The sequence below is a fragment of the Sus scrofa genome, chromosome 9 (assembly GCF_054392235.1).
Source record: "Sus scrofa isolate SSC_HxYL_T2T_F1_AM1 chromosome 9, Sscrofa_HxYL_maternal_Yorkshire_Landrace_v2.0, whole genome shotgun sequence".
Lineage (NCBI taxonomy): Eukaryota > Metazoa > Chordata > Mammalia > Artiodactyla > Suidae > Sus > Sus scrofa.
Genome location: NC_139391.1, coordinates 21,945,330 through 21,963,409, shown reverse-complemented (window position 1 = coordinate 21,963,409; position 18,080 = coordinate 21,945,330). Strand labels below are relative to the sequence as shown.

Genomic DNA, 18,080 nt, shown 5'->3' with positions numbered 1-18,080 from the left:
AATAATAATAAACCCGAATTGAGTGTTCAGAACAGGCTAAGCACGCAGTTATACAGTTATATAAAATTCAGAGTCCTCAAAAGAGTAAAGGCCAGCTGGTTGATGAGCCACAGATTAGGACAGCTATGACAGTCTTCTCTTCACTGCTCCCCAAGGTCAACTTCAAATTAATGTTCTAATGTACACATGTTCTAAAACAGGTAAGACTAATAACGACAACTGCTGCCATTACTGTAATTACTATGCAACAGACACTGCAACAGGCCCTTCACAAATGTTATACATTAAGTTCTCCAAAGAACATTATAAGCAAGGTATTTTTCCTTTCCATAGTACGTAAGAGATCAGACAGTATGTCTTTCTCTGGCTTATTTCACTTAGTACAATGCCCTCAGGTTTCGTCCATGCTGTCACAAACAGCAGGATTTCCTTCTTTGTCAAAGCTGAATATTTTCTTCACTCACATTGTCTTTATTCATTTGTCCATCAGTGGACTCTTAGCTTGCTTCCATATCTTGGCCATTGTAAATAATGCTGCAGTGAACGTGGGAGTGCAGATGGCCTTTCAAGATCTTGATTTCATTTCTTCTGGATAAACAGCCAGCAGTGGAATTGCTGGATCCAAATGGCAACGTGATTTTTCATTTTTTAAGGAAACTCCAAACTGTTTTCATTTTTTAAGGAAACTCCAAACTGTTTTCTCCATGGCTGCAAGCATCTATATCCTCACCAAAATGTGCCATGGTTCCCTTTCTTCACATCCTTGTCAACACTTTTGATTTCTCCCCTTTTTGACAGTAGCCATTCTAACAGGTGTGAGGTAGTCACTCACTGTGGTTTTGATTTGCATTTCCCTGATGATTAGTTGTGCTAAGCACATTTTCGTATACCTATTGGCCATTTGTATGTCTTCTTTGGAAAAATGTCTACTCATAAGGGATACATTTTCTTTCATCCATTTATCCATCAATGGACATTTAGGTTGTCAGGCTACTGTAAGTGATGCTGCAATGAACAAGGAAGTGCTCATACTTCTTTGAGATCCTGATTGCAATTTTTTTGGATATATACCCAGACGTGGCATTGCTGGATCAGGCAGAAGTCTGTTGTCAATTTTTTAGCAACTTCCATATTGTTTTCCAGAGATGTTGCAACATTTTGCATTCTCACCAAGAGTTTTCAAAGACACCAATTTCTCCATATCCACATACTCACCAACACTGCTGATATTTTGATTTTTTTGATTAACAGTCATCCTAGCAAGTGTGAAGTGATAACACTGTAATGTACAAAAAAAAATTTTAAAGGTTAGGTCTCATTTTAGGTGCCCTTAGCACAATATAAGGAAGGAAGGAAGGAAGGAAGAGAAAGGAAGAACAGTAGGAAGGAAAGAAGGGAAGCAAGGATACATTATGAAGCTTGTGAAGCATCTCAAAGGGAATGGAACTAGAACTGACTCAGTGCCTCAGAGCTGTGGCAGGTACCCATTTTACACAATAAGGAAAAATAATCCAAAAACCCCTTTCTTAAATGAGGAGTTCTGCATAGTTAGCAACATGTTAGTGGTAGATGTCCAACCAGGATTCCAGATTCAAAGCTAAAGTCGTCTTCATACAGCAGATTTAAGATACATGCATTAGCTAAGGTGCTTCATAAGGTCAACAGGCATCCTTCATCTAAACGGCGATCATTTTTTCAGCAATCGCTATAAAATTCCAGGGACATTCTCTAATCCTACAGTCCCTCAGGAATCATCTCTGCAGTGTTCAGATGAAAAGTGGATACAGAACTTTGGAGTTTATTATCGGGTCATTTTACAGACACCAACTTGAGGGTTGCATTTCCCTTGCTGCTCCACAAAGGCATGTCTGGTCAGCCCCTTGGTTCAGTGCACCTTTGCACTTAGCACTGAGATAATACTATGTTGTGGCAGCAATCTGGATTTAGGGTCATATTTGAGGCACTGTTCTGCCTTTTGAGTTGGACTATTTAGTTAAGTTTCATAATCCTCAGTTTCTGCATCCATAATATAGGTTAGTATTACCTGTCTATACCAAGCCTTCAAGGTGACAGAATTTATTACTTCTTTGCCTAACTCTCCCAGGCCACCGTCTCTGCACCAGACTCCACTAAGCACAGGAGATGCGTGCAGTTGCTGCTCTTGCAGTGTTCCAAGTTTAGTGCAGGAAGAGACATGTACCTAAGTTATTAAAAATGCCATTCCACAAGTGCTGTGTCAAACCGCTGTCGTGAAAGTCAAATATAACACTATAGGTGAAAACCCCTTGTTCTATTCAAATGGGAGCTATTATCATACCAGAAACTCTCCCCTCCTTTGCCATCAATCCCAATCCCATGTTTTATTCAAGGTTTAAATCAAGCTGGATTCTTCCACAAAGTCTTCTGGGCAGCTGCTGCAGCCCAGAGGCACACAACAGCTATGTCTTCTTTCGTTCTCTCTTGACTCAACTGCAACCTGGGCAGCAGTATAGTGACTGCTAGGTTGAAAACATCATTTCCTGTTTGGGGTGGGGGGGGTGGAATCTTCTACTCTTAGTTGAAATGCCTCAGCTAAGCCTAGAAATTCTCAGTATGAGGAGGGATCTGGTTTTGAGTCCAGGTTCCTGAATTATGGATCAAAAGAAATAGCTGAATTTGAGAAGAAAACTCCGTTCGGATCCAACACACTGCCTCTGCTGGCACATGCTCCCTCGTGTCCTTCTTAGATGCTGTCTCTTTAGGAGGACTTGGGGGAAGTGGCAGCTGTACCCGATCAGCAGGCACTTTAACAACCCACCCTGCATGGACGGGGAACATTCTGAAAAAGGGCTCCTGCTGCTGTTAGACCAGAGGCCAGAGAAAATAGGGCTGAATGGATTTCATTACAGGCCAGAGACCTACTAAGAGATATCTCCTCTGGGGGAATTTCTCAGGAGCATGCAGCCCTGCTCCCAATCCGGCTACTTGCAAGAGAGGCGGAGGTCCACCACTGGGTTGTTGGAAGGGTTTCATAGGATTAAGCACGTGGAATTAGCCTCTTTGCCATATATGCAAGATGCATATTAACTGAATTTTGTTTAATCCATGTTATTTTAACATTCCCCAGGCATTAAGGCCTTGGTAAGCTCCACTTTACTTGCAAATCCTTCCCTGAAATGTCTTTCTCCCATGAGCAACCTTTCTCCAAATTCCTCTAATACCAACAAGAAAAACACAGCGCATAAGAACAAATGTCTTTTTTTTTCCCCCCACAATGGTTTTCATATCAGTATGTGCCTTTCCAGTCTCTTTTTGGCCACACTTGTTAGTGTTCTAATACTGCATCCCTGCACTGTTACAACAAACTCTTAAATCTACCCTGGGTACCACTACTGCTTGTGTCGATCTTCTTGGTTCCCCGTTGCCGGAAAGACTATCAACTTAAATATGAATTAGGTTTGAACGTTTGCCTGAAGTAGGACTGGGACTGGGGCTGGGGCCAGACGAGGAAGAAACTCAAAAGATGAGAACTGGTGAGGGTTAAAGAAGATACGGGCATGCAGGGTTCCTGCACTCAGTTATTTTTGCTGAGCCTGAGAAAGATCAAATACCTACACTGTTAAATAACAACAGAGAATTCTTACAGTTGAAGAGTAACACAGAAAAGTCAGAGATATTTCTTTATACATTCATTTATTGATTGATCAAGCATATAGACATCTAATAAACAGACCATCTCTCTGGTCTAATATATTAGACCACTCATCTATTCCAGACACCAACAGGAAGTCCAGGGTTAATTACTAATGAGTTATTAAAACAGCAAAAGAAAGTAGAAGAAAGACAATCCTTGTAGGTCAGGCGCAGCCAGGAAGAACTTTTACAGCAGACAGAAAAGTCCAAATCCTACCTCTGATGCCCTAACTTCTTACTCCATCGGCACACAGCCAAACTAAACTACTGGTTATCTCTTGGAAAATTTTGTGGACGCCTGGACTTCTGTCCCTGCTCTCCTTCCTGGAGAGCAATTCTCAGCACTCTCTTTTTGGATTTTGCCATAACCTATGAATTATTCAAGACCCAGATACGCTCTGTCTCCTGTAAGCAGGCAGCATTCCCTGGCCAAGACCCACCTGCTGGAAACAGTGACTTCCCCCTGTGAAGTGTTGAATTCTTTGTGATCTGTACCCTCTAAGAACTCAATGAACCGACTGCTGGTTCCCCTGCACCACGTCCCTCACTCACCTCGTGTTTAGCATCCTTCCACCTGTCCATCCACTTCCTCATTTCAAGGTCCTAGGGAAAAGAAAACCACCTCTGTCAAGATGCTGTGAGTGACTCCTGTTAGCCGTCTTCTACTTGTTGTCTTCTCTCTTGAATTCAATTAAACCCTCTCTGAGAGAAGTCTCCACCATGAATAAGTCTCAACCCACAATTTCAAAAAGCACTGAAGAATCAAAAATCATTTGCAAAGGTAGCACGAACCACTTATTACCAATATTAGATGAAATGCCAACATTTTCAAAATAGGGCAGACTTAATGTTATCCCTGAAATGACACCAATCTCATTTACTGGTATTCCAAAATAAGTCAGAAAAGAAGCGTGCTTTACATAGGACGATTGTCTTTTGTTGAATCACAGCATTAAGGAAAAAAAAAAAAGGCTGAAATTGCTTTACAATATTAATTTATACAGTCGTTAGCTTCAAGTGCCTTCACCATCAAGGCATCCAATCATTAACCTTGACAAATGTAAGTGCTCAATCAACCTGTGCTATTTGATTAGCACCCAGAGAGCGAGGTAGGGTCTTTTCTTGAGACTGCGAAGACATATGATTGAGAAGTAAAGAGATATAGGGTAAGAGGGAATACAAATCAAATTACTACTAACTTAACTATGTGAAAACACACGTCATCACCAGATAACATCTGAGGCTTCTCTTCCTGGAATGAGGAGAGCTCGCTTCAAAAAGCAAATATGGACAGTGGACTCTCATGGAAAATGGAGCTGAAAATCATGGCGTGGTATTAGGGCCCACTTTGCCATTTTCTGTGTAACCTTGGGTAAATCTCCTCCTCTCACTGAGCCCCGGTTTTCTCATTTCTGTAAGGGAGATAAAGACGTTGATCCTGTCTACCTCTGACAATCAGTGTTCCCAAAAGTGCGTTCCAAAGCACTATGCAAACAGGTGGTACTGCTTTATTATGTCTGTATCAGGTAATTTAGTCCTTGACTTCATTTCCATTTAATCAAGTGGTTTTTTTCCCATACATACATCTCTAATGCACACACCATCCTGGCCATTTAAATTGTTTGTGTCAGCAAGATAGCTATGTACATCCATTTATGCTGTGAGCGGGTAAATTTATACTGATGATCCTGCCATTTTCTTCTACATTATGGTGTGTTTCTCAGTGTCGTTGTCAAAATCAAGATGTCGGGTTTCAGGCAAGGCTCAGAAAGAAATTCTTCCACCTAATTTAGAATGTCTGAATATAAACAATACCAGATTCCTCAGCATCTTTTTAAAAACTGTATTTCCATACTTTGTAGTTCAAAGCAAATTATTTTTATTTATTTGTATTTTTTCTACTGTACAGCATACATGTACAGTTACACATACATGTATACATTCTTTTTCTCACATTACGTGTTCCATCATACGTGACTAGACAGAGTTCCCAGTGCTACACAGCAGGATCCCACTGCTGATCCATCCTGAAGGCAACATGCTGCATCTATTTACCCCAAGCTCCCAGTCCCTCCCACTCCCTCCGAAGCAAATTATTGAAAGCAAAATAGACTGATTTAAAAAAAGTTTCATAAAACATGCAGAAAATGGAACTGAAACTGCAAATTTTCTGCTTGTAATATCCTTAATTCTTAAAACGATTTTACTGACCTAATAATGTCTGATATCTTTCCAAAGACGTATTTGCTATTGATGTTACAAGGTTTTTCTATTCTTAAATACTTCTCTATATTAGGAAGCTGCTCATAATCTTACCACAGCTCTTGCGTGGCTACCCCTCAACTCAAAATCACAAACAAAAGAGGTTTAGTAAGGAAGATAATTTTTCATAAAAAGAGTTTGCTGATTTTCAAAGGATATATTTGATTTTTCTCATGCCCTGAAACTATGCAACTTAGGAAGGTATTAATAAACCGTGTAACAAAAGAGAGGATAAGGGCTTAGTTTTTTTTTAATTCAGTGAAATATTCTGAGCATTTTAATTGCTTACATGCCATTAATAAAACCTTAAATGAGTTCTGAGGGGAAAAAAAACACAAAGACCATTCAACAGCCATTAGCAATGAACATAAAACTTCTAAATCCATAGACTTTTTGGACAGTCATACGCACTCTTGATATTAACATTTGCTTTCTAATGATGGTGTGCCATGGCAGTATGCTCTAATTCCTGCAGGTTTTGGCCGATGAATAGAGAAACTGGGAGAGGTCACTGAGCTGACATTCAGAGTCTGCTTGAAATGAATAAATTAAGTGTCTCACATGGAAGAGAAGAAGAGAGAATAAACTTCTGAGAATAAAGGTAGAAAGTGTCATTGTGGCAGACCCAAAATGGAAGCAGAAAGCAAACAAACAAAAAAATCTACTCTCCAATAACATTCCTGAAATGCTCTATTTTGTTGTTTTTGGTTTTTTCAGAAATAAAGAGCAAATCAGCATGAATAAGAGAACAGTAGACTACACAATATTACATTTGGCAAAAAGGTTAATTGGTGCTTAACAAAGAGCAAGAAGCTTTTCTAGTTTTGTTTTGTTTTCTTTTTTTTGGCCAGTCTGTCCTCCTTTCCAGATGGAGCAAACCATTGGTTCCGTCTCTCCCTCCAAATCTCTTTCTTCTTCCTCCTTCTCTAAGGCCCCAATTATTAGCTTGGGAAGGTGAAATACTATAGACAGGTAAGGAGAAGTTCTTTCCTTTTCTTACCTCAGGCCCTAGGACAAATGTGTAATACTGATGCTTGAAAAAAAGAAGCCCTCAGCCTAAATACTAATAAACATTTTACTTCCACTGAATGGAAGGCTGGATGGTGATAACCCCCTGCAGGGGTGTGTGCTTTATAAAGTACCCTAATGGGCAGCACTGTTTTGGTTCCTCCCAGAAATCATGCGAAGTGGGGGAGGGCAGTTCGTTTCTTTCTTTTTTTTTTCTTTTTTTTTTTTTTTTTTAATCCAATAAGAAAGAGGCTCAAAAGTATCAAGTGATTTGCCCAACTTCAATCAGGGCCAGATCTTGGATCCACATTCTGGGTCACCTACTCACAGTGCATCAATAAGCTTTCATCTTTGAGAAGCTTCGCCAAAACAGATATATACAAATTATGAAAAAGGAATCAACATTTCCTTTGTGCTTTTCATGATAGATATCAAAATCTGTGTTTTTATACTTAGCTTACGAAATATCTTTTACCTGTACTCACTGAGTACTAATGATTACAGTGAGTTATGTAAAAAATAGGTGGATCCACAAGAGAAATAGAATTTCATTAACGGTCCTCAGTATCCTTGGGTTTTGCATCTGCAGATTCAACCAAAAGTAGACTGGATATCTTTGGGTTGAATCTGTGGATGCGAAATCTCAGATACAGAGAACCAGCTGTAGAATTTTGTTGTTGTTTTCTGAAACAGTCTTCACATAGAATGCAAAAAATAACATCCTTAGATACCTTCTCTTTACCAGAACCTTTCACCTTCATTGAGTCATTTAATCCTCACAACCATGTTCACCAAATGAGACACTACCTACTTTTTCACACAGGCTTAAGAAAAGTATTTCCCAAGCATCCAGAATGACAGATTCAGGGAGTTCCCATTGTGGTGCAGCGGAAACGAATCTGACTAGGAACCATGAGGCTGCAGGTTCAATCCCTGTCCTTGCTCAGTGGGTTAAGGATCCGGTGTTGCCATGAGCTATGGTGTAGGTCGCAAACGCCACTCAGATCTGGCGTTGCTGTAGCTCTGGCATAGGCCGACGGTTATAGCTCTGATTAGACCCCTAGCCTGGGAACCTCCATGTGCCACAGGTGAGGCCCTAAAAAGACAAAAGAAAAAAAAAAAAAAGAGGAAGAAAAGAAAAAAGAAAAAAAAAAGAATGACATTGAAAATTAGAACCGAGATTTTAGGATACTTTGTCCGTTGCACCTTCCAAGACACCATATGATGGCCCTGGTAATTTAAGAATCCTTTTCATCCATCAAATTCTTATTAAGATCTTGCTGTGTGCTAATGAGCAAAATAGATAAGGTCCCTGTCTTTATGGAAACTACATTCAACGAATAAACAGACTAATGTCATAGGTCCTTTTTTGTTTTTTCTTAAGAATTCCTATTTACTTTCGAGGAAAAAAAAAGACTCCATGACCCAAGAGATGAAATGAAGTGCTCAGATTCAGACGCCTGGGTCCATTTCCATTGTTACTCAGAGTGCCTTGTGCTCTCTCTCTCTCTCAAGTGACCACAGACACTGTGACACTCTGAGCAAAGACCTGACCAGGAAAGATGGCAGTACTTTGTGCAGATTGCTTGGCTAGGATAGTTTCCTCCTCCCACATTCATCCAAAGGTTTTTCAATCAGCTCTCACACGTTAGGGCCCAGCTACATGTAATTCCAATGACTGCCACTGTTAAAGTTATGTTCCATCAAAACCTCTCTGTACTGGGAGCAAGAACTTCCCTGGAGTAAAGCTTGGTAGAATAAATCCAGTTATACTTCTACTGTCTAGCCTATGCTTTGTATCAAAAGTGACCTCAGCTACCTGAAAGACTTATTTCCCTCCTGAAATGTTTCTTACCTTGCTAGTCAGAGAGAAATTGGGTTGTTGGCAACCATTCTCCCAATCAGATCCCACAAATTATCTGGCCCACTTTTTCTGTCGCCATGTTCCAGAAGTTAGTGGACACCTGGGAAAAAGAAAAGTAATGCACTGAAAACATATAAAGGGTGGCAGATCAGGTTCATGCAAAAAAAAAAAAAAAAAAAAAAAACATAAAAACAAACCCTGAAACTCCCTGGAAAGGAAAGTTAATAGGTTGCTACTGGGGATGCAGCGCAATCCTCAAACCTGGAAATAATTTGTTCAGTATTTGCAGGAAAGGGGGTAGGCATGGAGGACATCTCACATTCCAGAATTCTGAAGGACACCAGCTTGCAATATATGGGATAGATGAAATGGAATGAGATTCAGTGGAAGGAGCAGAGAAAGGAGGACAACAGAGTGGAGAGGGACAGATGAAGAAATGCGAAGCAGGTGGAAAGAGCCAGAAAGCATGTGGCTATAGGGACCACGGAAACAGTGGTCTGTTATCAAGGGAGTGGACGTCCTAGGCAGAAAGTAGCTAGTAGTTACAGTTGGCAGCCCTAAGGCAAGTGGGCTCCAAATCCATTCCCTGGCCTGCCAAAGGCTGGCCAGCCTTCCAGCAAGGAGGCCAATGGAGTAATGGGAACCCAGAGAGAAAGGATACCTTTCTGTTCAAAGAGTTTCTCAGTTTGTGAAACACCTGTTGCAGAATCACTTTAGGGAGCAAGAGCTCCTTAAAACGCATCGATCGGGGGAACCCAATCTGACAATCAGATTCTCCTGGGGCCCTGCCCAGGTCTTGGACAAATGCCCCAGGTGAGTCCTATGCACAATTAAATTTATAAAAACCACCACCTGAGAGGATACAATTGGGTGGTCAAAGCCTTTGGTCACAGGCTTCCCGAAGCTATCTCGTGGGCACAGCACCTAGAACGGAACAGTCTGAACTAGCTACAGAGCTCTCACATGCTCACATTCCTTGGTGATGGGATTCCCATCTGGATCTCTCCACATAACATCCCTGAAGGTCAGGCCTCGTCCTCCAACCACAGGTGGGGTTCTAGATAGAAAATCTGTGGTTTCAGAGGTTAGGAGGGTACAGTCCCGCTCTGAGGCTGAGGCACCAGCCTCATTAGAGGCTTTCTTTACCAAAGCCGATTTCAGCTCCCAAGATGGAAACCAAAAAGGACGACTTGAGAAAGAGAAGAGGGAGAAAAGCCCTAGAAAACCATGTCAGTCAGACAACACTTGTCAAGAGCCTAATTTGAAAACACTGTGCCAGGTGCCAAAGGCAATCAATATACCACAGGCTCCCCCAGAGAATCCTTACTCAAGACTTAGGCCGAAAAATAACAGTGCCAGGAAAGTTTCTAGGAAGTAGAAAAGTTCTGATTAATGACACCTTAGTGTCTTTGTGCACGGAATCTGTATTTTCCATAGAGAAGCCAGACTAAGTCAAACCACGTTCGAAGTCACAGGTTCTAACAAAAATCCCTAGTTAAATGCACCAACCATTGACCTGCAGAATAAAAACTCAAGTGGAACCACTCCCTACTGGCTGGTAACCCCTGACTCCTACCCCATCTCCCCACTCTGGCGCTTGGGTTGATTTGAGGTCCCTGTTCTAATGTTTTTTTATCTTTATTAATATCCCCTTGGACACATTTCCGTGGTCCTAAGAAACGGAAGGCCAGATACAAGAAAGCAGCCTTTAACTCAAAAGAAAACAAGCAAGCAAAAGTCACTTCCAAGATCTCTTTTCCCTGGTGTCGTTTGATGCCTTCTTTCCCGAGAAAGCAAGAAAAGCCCTCCCCGGTCCGGCCCGTGTCCCACATCCATCCACCCTTGGGAAGCCCTCCCCGGGACCTCGCGGAGTCACCTCTCGTCTCCCTTCTCTCCGCAGCTCCAATGGAAAATCCGTCACGTGGGCGCAGAACGAGAAGAGCAGCCGAGGGCAGCACCTGTGGCAGCGGCTGTCCATCCACATCAACAAGAAGGAGAACCCCAACCAAACGGCGGTCATCAAGCCCTTCCCCAAGAGCACCGAGAGCCGCGGCCTGGGCGCGGGCGGCGGCGCCGGGGCGGGGGGCGCGGGCGGCGGCGCAGGCGCGGGGGCCGCGGGCGCGGGCGGCGGCGGCGGGCCCGAGCCCCCGGACGCCGGCCCCAAGGCGCTGTACGACGTGGCGGAGGCCGAGGAGCACTTCCCCGCGCCGGCGCGGCCGCGCTCGCCGTCGCCCATCAGCACGCTGAGCCAGCGCGCGGGCTCGGGCGGCCGCACGGACGACGACGTGCCGTCGCTGCACTCGGAGCCCGCGGCGCGCAGCAGCTCGTCGCAGGGCTCGCTCATGGAGCAGATCAGCAGCGTGGTGACCCGCTTCACGGCCAACATCAGCGAGCTCAACTCCATGATGCTGTCCACCGCCGCTCCCGGCCCCGGCGCGGGCGCCCCGCTCTGCTCGTCCTACCTGATCCCCAAAGAGATGCAGCTGCCCACCACCATGACCACGTTCGCCGAGATCCAGCCGCTGCCCGCCATCGAGGTCACGGGCGGCGCGCAGCCCGCGGCCGCGGCCCCGCCGGCTGAGGGCGCGGCCCGGGAGCCCCCGGCGGCCGGGCCCGAGGCGGCGGCGGCCGGCAAGCCGGACCTGGAGGAGCTGGTGGCTCTCACCCCGCCGTCCCCCTTCAGAGACTCGGTGGACTCGGGGAGCACCACCCCCAACTCGCCGGTGTCCGAGTCGGCCCTCTGTATCCCATCGTCTCCCAAATATGACACACTGATCATAAGAGATTACACTCAGAGCTCCTCGTCCTTGTGAATGTCTTAGGAAACCAAGCTGGGTTCCCCGTCGGAGCCGCGACCTCCGGTTCCCACAGTCGCCTGGTTGAGACCCGAGGTGGAAGACGCCAAGGACACCTGTAACGGAAACAAGAGATTAATAGTGCTATTTAACATCAACCGACGAAGACACCAACCACGAATCTTCTGGCAGATTTTCTTCTAGTGGCCTTAGAAAACATGGGCTCTTAGGAAACGCGGCTTCTATTTCTGAGGGCTGACAAGGAGTCTGTTGAAACAGTTACATACCAAGTGCTTTTTGCTCTAGGGAAACAACGAGTGTGAATGAAACAGCCTAATGGAGGGGAAACGGCATAATTAATAAGCAACTGTAAAAAAAAAAAAAAAAAAAAAAAGTTTTGTTTGTTTACTTTAATTCTTTTCCCAGAAGATTCTTTGATTCACCAAACATGAATGTACATTTTCTAACAAACTCAAAAAATCTGGGACCAAAACGTCAACTTTTCTCTGACTTTTTTCTTTCTTTCTTTCTTCTTTCCTTTAAAGACCTTGGAAAGCAGTAAGTCGGGCCCGGTACCTACTGAGGCTTTGATGTGAGGCTTTGCCGTGCATAACACACAGCTGGATGATGATTGTTGCACTGGTGTATGTAGGGCTTTTACCAGAGAGTTTCCTTCCAATTTGATGGTGACATCCTCTTCCAAAAGCCTGCGTCCTGGATTCCACCTAGTTATTTCAGTTCACCTCCATGAACCAAGAAAACCAGTGGAAGATTTCTTGACTATTTCACCATGTTGCCAATCAATACTGGAGTAGCAAAAAAAATATTTTCTGGAATACTGTTTTGTAATTCCCTCACTGGGGTGCGTTGTGTAGCTGGAAATTCTCTTTATAATAATAATCATTCTTGAGCTCCAGCTTGGCTATCTCTTTCATGAAATGTGGCCACTCCTCCTTCAGCATTCATAAATGCTGTTGCGTTGCCAGCTAAAATACTAAAAATATGCGTTTGGGCTTCTTCATTCCTTTCTTTTGAAAATCTGTACACAAAGAGCTCCTCTGTTCAAGTCCCACCACTGGAAGAACGGTCCACAGACCCAATGAAGACACTGTCATGATTGGAGGGACTGTTGTTCAAAAAATTAACACAATCTTAATACACTGGAAATTTTAAACTGTGTCAGTCGGCTTAGCAGAGATTTCGCTATGCCAGTGAGCAGTGATTTTAACTTTTCTTGGCTGCTTAAACAGGGCAGCTATGAACTATGACAAATGTAGATTTTTCAAAGCAATACAGAATACTAAAACAGAGGAACCTTAACGAATATAAACCACACAGTCTTTCTTAGCCATTCCAAAACAAGGCAAAGCAATTATTTTCCTTTTTAAAATAATTATTAATATAATTTTGTGCACTTCATACTGTCACTTTTTAAATACTGCAGAAAAGAGATTTAAAGTTATAATAGAAACACTTGTGTTTGATAGGCTCATATAGGTAGGATTCATAGCTCAAGACTTGCATCCACTGTCATCTCTTTCTTCCTCCCATTACAGCTATCCTCAGGTGCCAAATGTTTCTGATTTTTAAATAAGGATAGTGATAAAAGGAGGAGGTGTCCTATAAATTTAAAGTTCAGTTGACCCAGCCTTATACTAAAGATAGCCTTATGAAAAAGACTTGCTGTGAGGCAGAATTATATTTTTAGCAGAGAGAAAAATAAAAACCTTTTTCCTTTAGCTCGATATCCTTATTTTGCTAAGTATTTTTTATTTCAGATCTACTTAAAAAAAGGAACTGAGAAGTGAGAATATACCTATTAGCGTAATTTATCATTCTCCACTTTTAAAAGTTATAATAAATATACTGCTTCACTTTACTTTCCTGATAACTATTCTTATCTAAGTCAAATCTCCCAATATAAAATATTAAAAGCTAACATTAATTTACTAAAATATAAAATTCTAAAAGTCACACCTCCCATGCAGTTTTGAAAACAGCATCATCAGAGCTCCTTGATCCCAAATATTATAATGAGACTCTTGAAACAGTGAATCTAGCGAAGTTTTATGGTTTCATTGAAAGCAAATGTCTGCCTCTACTTGAAAAACAAATGTAACTCTTTTGAAGTATTAATATCCCTAGATCCTCATCAAAAGGGTGGCATTCACCTGGGGATTACTGTCTTGATTTCTTAGGCATTGAAACTTTTCTCAATATGCTCTGTTATCTGAGTTTCATAAAACCCTTCCATCGGTTTCCATTTATTTTCAAGTATAAGTTTTCTCTGTGTTGACTGGTAGAAAACCATTCTTCAAACTTTCTCCATGATCAAACTCCTTTTCTGATTTTTGGTAACGTATTTCTTTAAAAAGTACATGATCTTATGAGAAAATTCATGAGATTAAAATTGAATGCAAATAAATTGCCATCTGATAATTCCATATGAAATAATAGTCGACTGTAATAAGTAAAATAATTCATCCAATTAGAGGAGAACAAGATGTATTTTACTGTGTATTTATATACCCTTTGCCACTTCATTCAGTACATTGTATAATGCATAATATTATTAGTAATGCATTCTTGGGATCTTTTATTTTGGAATGATGCTAACTCTGTCTCTTTGCCAATTCTAATACCAGGTTCCAAGTAATAAATCTACAATACAAAGAGAACTGAATATTCATTCTAGGGCTAAGATATGAACTTCACAATTCATTTAAGTACCTATTTTCATTGAATTTCCTTGAAAACAGTCTGTTCCTGGTGCCCAGTGCTAACTCAGTCGGGACCAGCATGATTAAAAGGAAGGGGAAAGCACAGTGAAATGCTAAGTTTCAGAAAAGTGACCTAAAGGACAGTTTGGTCCCAGGATGAAAAAAAGAAGATGTGGTTTGATCAAGTTGTATGGATGATCTAAGCGGTCCACCCATTCTTCTCTTGTGGGAAGGAGTGGGGGCAGCCTGAGAAGACCCTGTTTGGAAGAACACACCCATCTCTCTGGGACAGGGGTGGGGAACAGAAAGGGAGGATGGAAAAGAAAACCATAAGAGATTTGACTGAAGCACAGAAAAAAAAAAAAAAAAAAAAAAAAAAAAAGCAGATCCCTGAATGTACTAATCCTTGTTAGTAACAGTCTTTCCCAAGTTTCTGCTGTAACCAGCACGTGAGCAGGAAGACCAGGAGCTATTTCCGACTGTCAATGAATTGTATAATGGCTCTGCTGCAGTGACTTCCAAACCAGGAATTAAACACTTTTTAAGAAAAAATTTAAAAAAAATTCCTGTGCTAGTCTCCCAGAAAAATGTACATGTTTTGGAGACTTCAAAGGTATTATCAGAGTTCACGTTTAGCCACAGCTTATTAATAACCCTCAAGCTGTCAGAATCTCTATAGTTACCATTTACAATTTTATACTGTGAAAAAAATACAGATCAGTGAAAACCATAAAGATAAGTTGGAATTCACGTTGAAGAGGGTCTGAGACCTGGGAGATGCTCTACTCTCTGTTCAAGGATGAGGCATGTAGGAGTTCCCGTCGTGGCGCAGCGGAAACGAGTCCGACTAGGACCCATGAGGCTGCAGATTTGATCCCTGACCTCGCTCAGTGAGTTAAGGATCCAGCGTTGCCCTGAGCTGTGGTGTCGCAGACGTGGCTCGGATCTGGCATTTGCTGTGGCTCTGGTGTAGGCTGGCAGCAACAGCTCGGATTCGACCCCCTAGCCCGGGAACCTCCATATGCCGCGAGTGCAGCCCTAAAAAGATAAAAGACAAAAACAAAAAAACAAACAAACAAACAAAAAAAGAATGAGGCATGTATAAAATAGTTGGCTGAATTTCACTGATCTTCCCAATGTGAACAAATATACTATGTATATTGTGTGTATTTCTAGAATTCAATGGCAGCTGCTGGTGGTGTTGTAATTAGAAATCTATATAGAATATAGATGTTTTAGAGAGATGGTGCCAATCCTAAAAGATTTGTGTGGGCTACAAGTGCTTGTATTTACTTTTTTCTGCACTTTAACTGATTTGGTTTTAAAATGGTGTGCGCGTATCCGTTTTCTTTTTTTTTTCTGTTGTTGCAGCTTGTGCTATTAAAACAATAGAGAATGTTAAATTATTTTGATGTGAATTGCAAATGATTTTTTCATAAAGTTTAACATTTTTATCAGCATTGTTTTGCTTTGTACTTGTATAAATGTGTTTTATTTTAGTATTTTAAAATATACTTGCCTGTTTCTCAGTTGTCTAAATCATGTTATATAGCTGGTGTTTGTGAAGTCAAGTTACTTTTGGAAAAACATTAAAAAAGAAACTATGATATGACTTTAAGATTCTTCCCCTTAAGTGTTTAGAATGTTTCATAATGTTTTCTATGACCCAAAGAGCAATACTATTTATTAATCTTAAATTCCAAATGATCTACACATTTGAGTTAGGGGGGTTGCAAAGCAGCCTGTGGACAAGGATTAACATGAGAACATAAGCCAACCACAAAGCAACCAGAGATCCCCAAAGGCACCTACAAACACCTTTTAAGACACATAAATACTTTTATTAAAACAAGAAAGCATGTGGGTAATATCACTTATTTTCTTTGTGCCTGGAAATACAAATACAAATTACATACATAGTTCCATGATTATCCCTTTTGATAGAAGTAACATCACAAAAAGAATATAGATTTTGTGTGTGTGTGTGTGTGTGTGTGTATGTATATGTATATCTGTCCATGTTATACAAACCTACACACATCTATATAGATATTTCACTTTTGAGTCCATCTATACCTGTGTTTGTATGTGTGTGTGGGCATATGTATATAATTTTGCCAAAAAAAAAAAAATTACTTGTCAAATCACATTTTACTTTGATGGATTCTTAAGCAAGTTAACACTCCCTGAAGACAAATTAACTGAAACATAAAATAACAGTGTAGGAGTTCCCGTCCTGGCTCAGCAGAAACGAATTTGACTAGTATCCATGAGGACACGGGTTCGATCCCTGGCCTCGATCAGTGGGTTAAGGATCCGGTGTTGCTATGCGCTGTGGTGCTGGTTGCAGATGCAGCTCGGATTGCTGTGGCTTTAGTGTAGGCTAGCGACTACAGCTCTGATTTGACCCGAGCCTGGGAACCTCCATATGCCATGGGTGCAGCTTAAAAAGACAAACAACAACAACAACAACACAATGTAGATGAGATACATGATGTGTGGAACAGAAAGACAATGTAAATTTTAAAATACAGCTTCTCCCTGCTTCCTTACTTGCATTATTTATACACATTATATATATTTTTATCTTATTGTACATAGGTAAATTGATACAAGATATGTTTAATCCTAAAAAAGAAAACCAGTTTTTGTCAGACTCTAATTCAACATCTTCTATTCTGAACTAATTCAAATGGGCATATGTTTCTATAAACTTGAGATTGAGGGGAGATAGCTGGACCATATACAGAAAATTATCTTTTAAAGATCAGAAGAGATTTGTAAGACTCCGTAGAACCATGGGAGACCAGAAAAAAAGTAGCTGATGCAATAGAAATAACATTAAGTAGAATTAAAAGTCAGAATATATGGCCCTGTCCCATACAACCTTGGATAAATTATCAGTTCCTCTTTATCTAAATGCAGATATGAGTTATAATAACCCATGAGATTCATTTCTTTTCCAGCATTCCTGGTATATGGTAAATGCTCAACAGATCATAACTATTATTAATGGCAATATAGTATTTGTTATTCAGTTAATATCCAGCCGGCAGCTTAGCTGTGTTATGTCCGATATTACTGGGGGAGCTGTAACAAATTACTGTTCAATCTCAAGCATGTATCATTCTGGGGAAAATCCATTCAGGTTTGAACTCACATGCAACTTTGGAATTGTTCATCTAGGATAACGTATCTAGGTTATCTAGTCATATGTTATTATCTTAAAACACCACAGAAAGAATACTTATCTTCTGTTATAGTCTATGCTGAATGCTAGCTAATTTTTTGGTTATACCATTCATAATCATTTTTAAAAATAAACCATTTTCCTATAAATGTGATAAAATTCATTGAGTATTAAAAATAAAAAATAAAATAAAATAAACCATTCTCAAACATTTACTTTTTTATGATAGCTAGCTATACAGGTATGTAAATAGAAATGTATTAATGAAATTATCTCAAACAATTGCATGGTAATTACACTTTTTCTCAAAATATTTTGAAATTCAGAATCAGTTACTACATTATTTTTGAACAATAATTTCAGTAGATAAATTCTAAGGAAAAAACCTTTAGACTCACCTCTCTGGCCATATTTAGACACCTAAACAAAAATTATAGGAAAACTTCATTTATAATGTCCACAAGAATAAGTATTTTAAATTAGCTTTTACTCCAGACAAAACACTTTTTTTGGCCATGCCTATGGCATGTATAAGTTTCCAGGCCAGGGATCAAACCCAAACCACAGCA

At 40.9% G+C, this 18,080-nt stretch overlaps 2 protein-coding genes across 9 annotated transcripts in view; one reads left to right on the top strand and one right to left on the bottom strand.

The window, feature by feature from the left end:
- GRM5 (glutamate metabotropic receptor 5) overlaps window positions 1–13,402 on the top strand; it is a 523,795-nt gene extending 510,393 nt beyond the window's left edge. For all 5 annotated transcript variants that reach the window (XM_084975623.1, XM_021102328.2, XM_021102332.2 and 2 more), the window contains one exon: window positions 10,707–13,402. In XM_084975623.1, coding sequence (XP_084831749.1) covers window positions 10,707–11,619 — 913 coding nt within the window. In that variant the 3' untranslated portion in view covers window positions 11,620–13,402. The remainder of the gene's footprint in view (window positions 1–10,706) is intronic.
- Window positions 1–18,080, bottom strand: part of LOC102160855 (uncharacterized) — a 393,443-nt gene that overhangs the window by 205,348 nt on the left and 170,015 nt on the right. For 2 of the 4 annotated variants that reach the window (XR_014814880.1, XR_014814881.1), the window contains 3 exons: window positions 11,596–11,717; window positions 8,798–8,906; window positions 4,225–4,275 (listed from right to left, as the gene is read on the bottom strand). The gene's annotated coding sequence lies outside the window, so the exon portion shown is untranslated. Of the gene's footprint in view, window positions 1–4,224; window positions 4,278–8,797; window positions 8,907–11,595; window positions 11,718–18,080 lie in introns of those variants that run through there. The other 2 variants (XR_014814879.1, XR_014814882.1) reach the window with 1 other exon arrangement.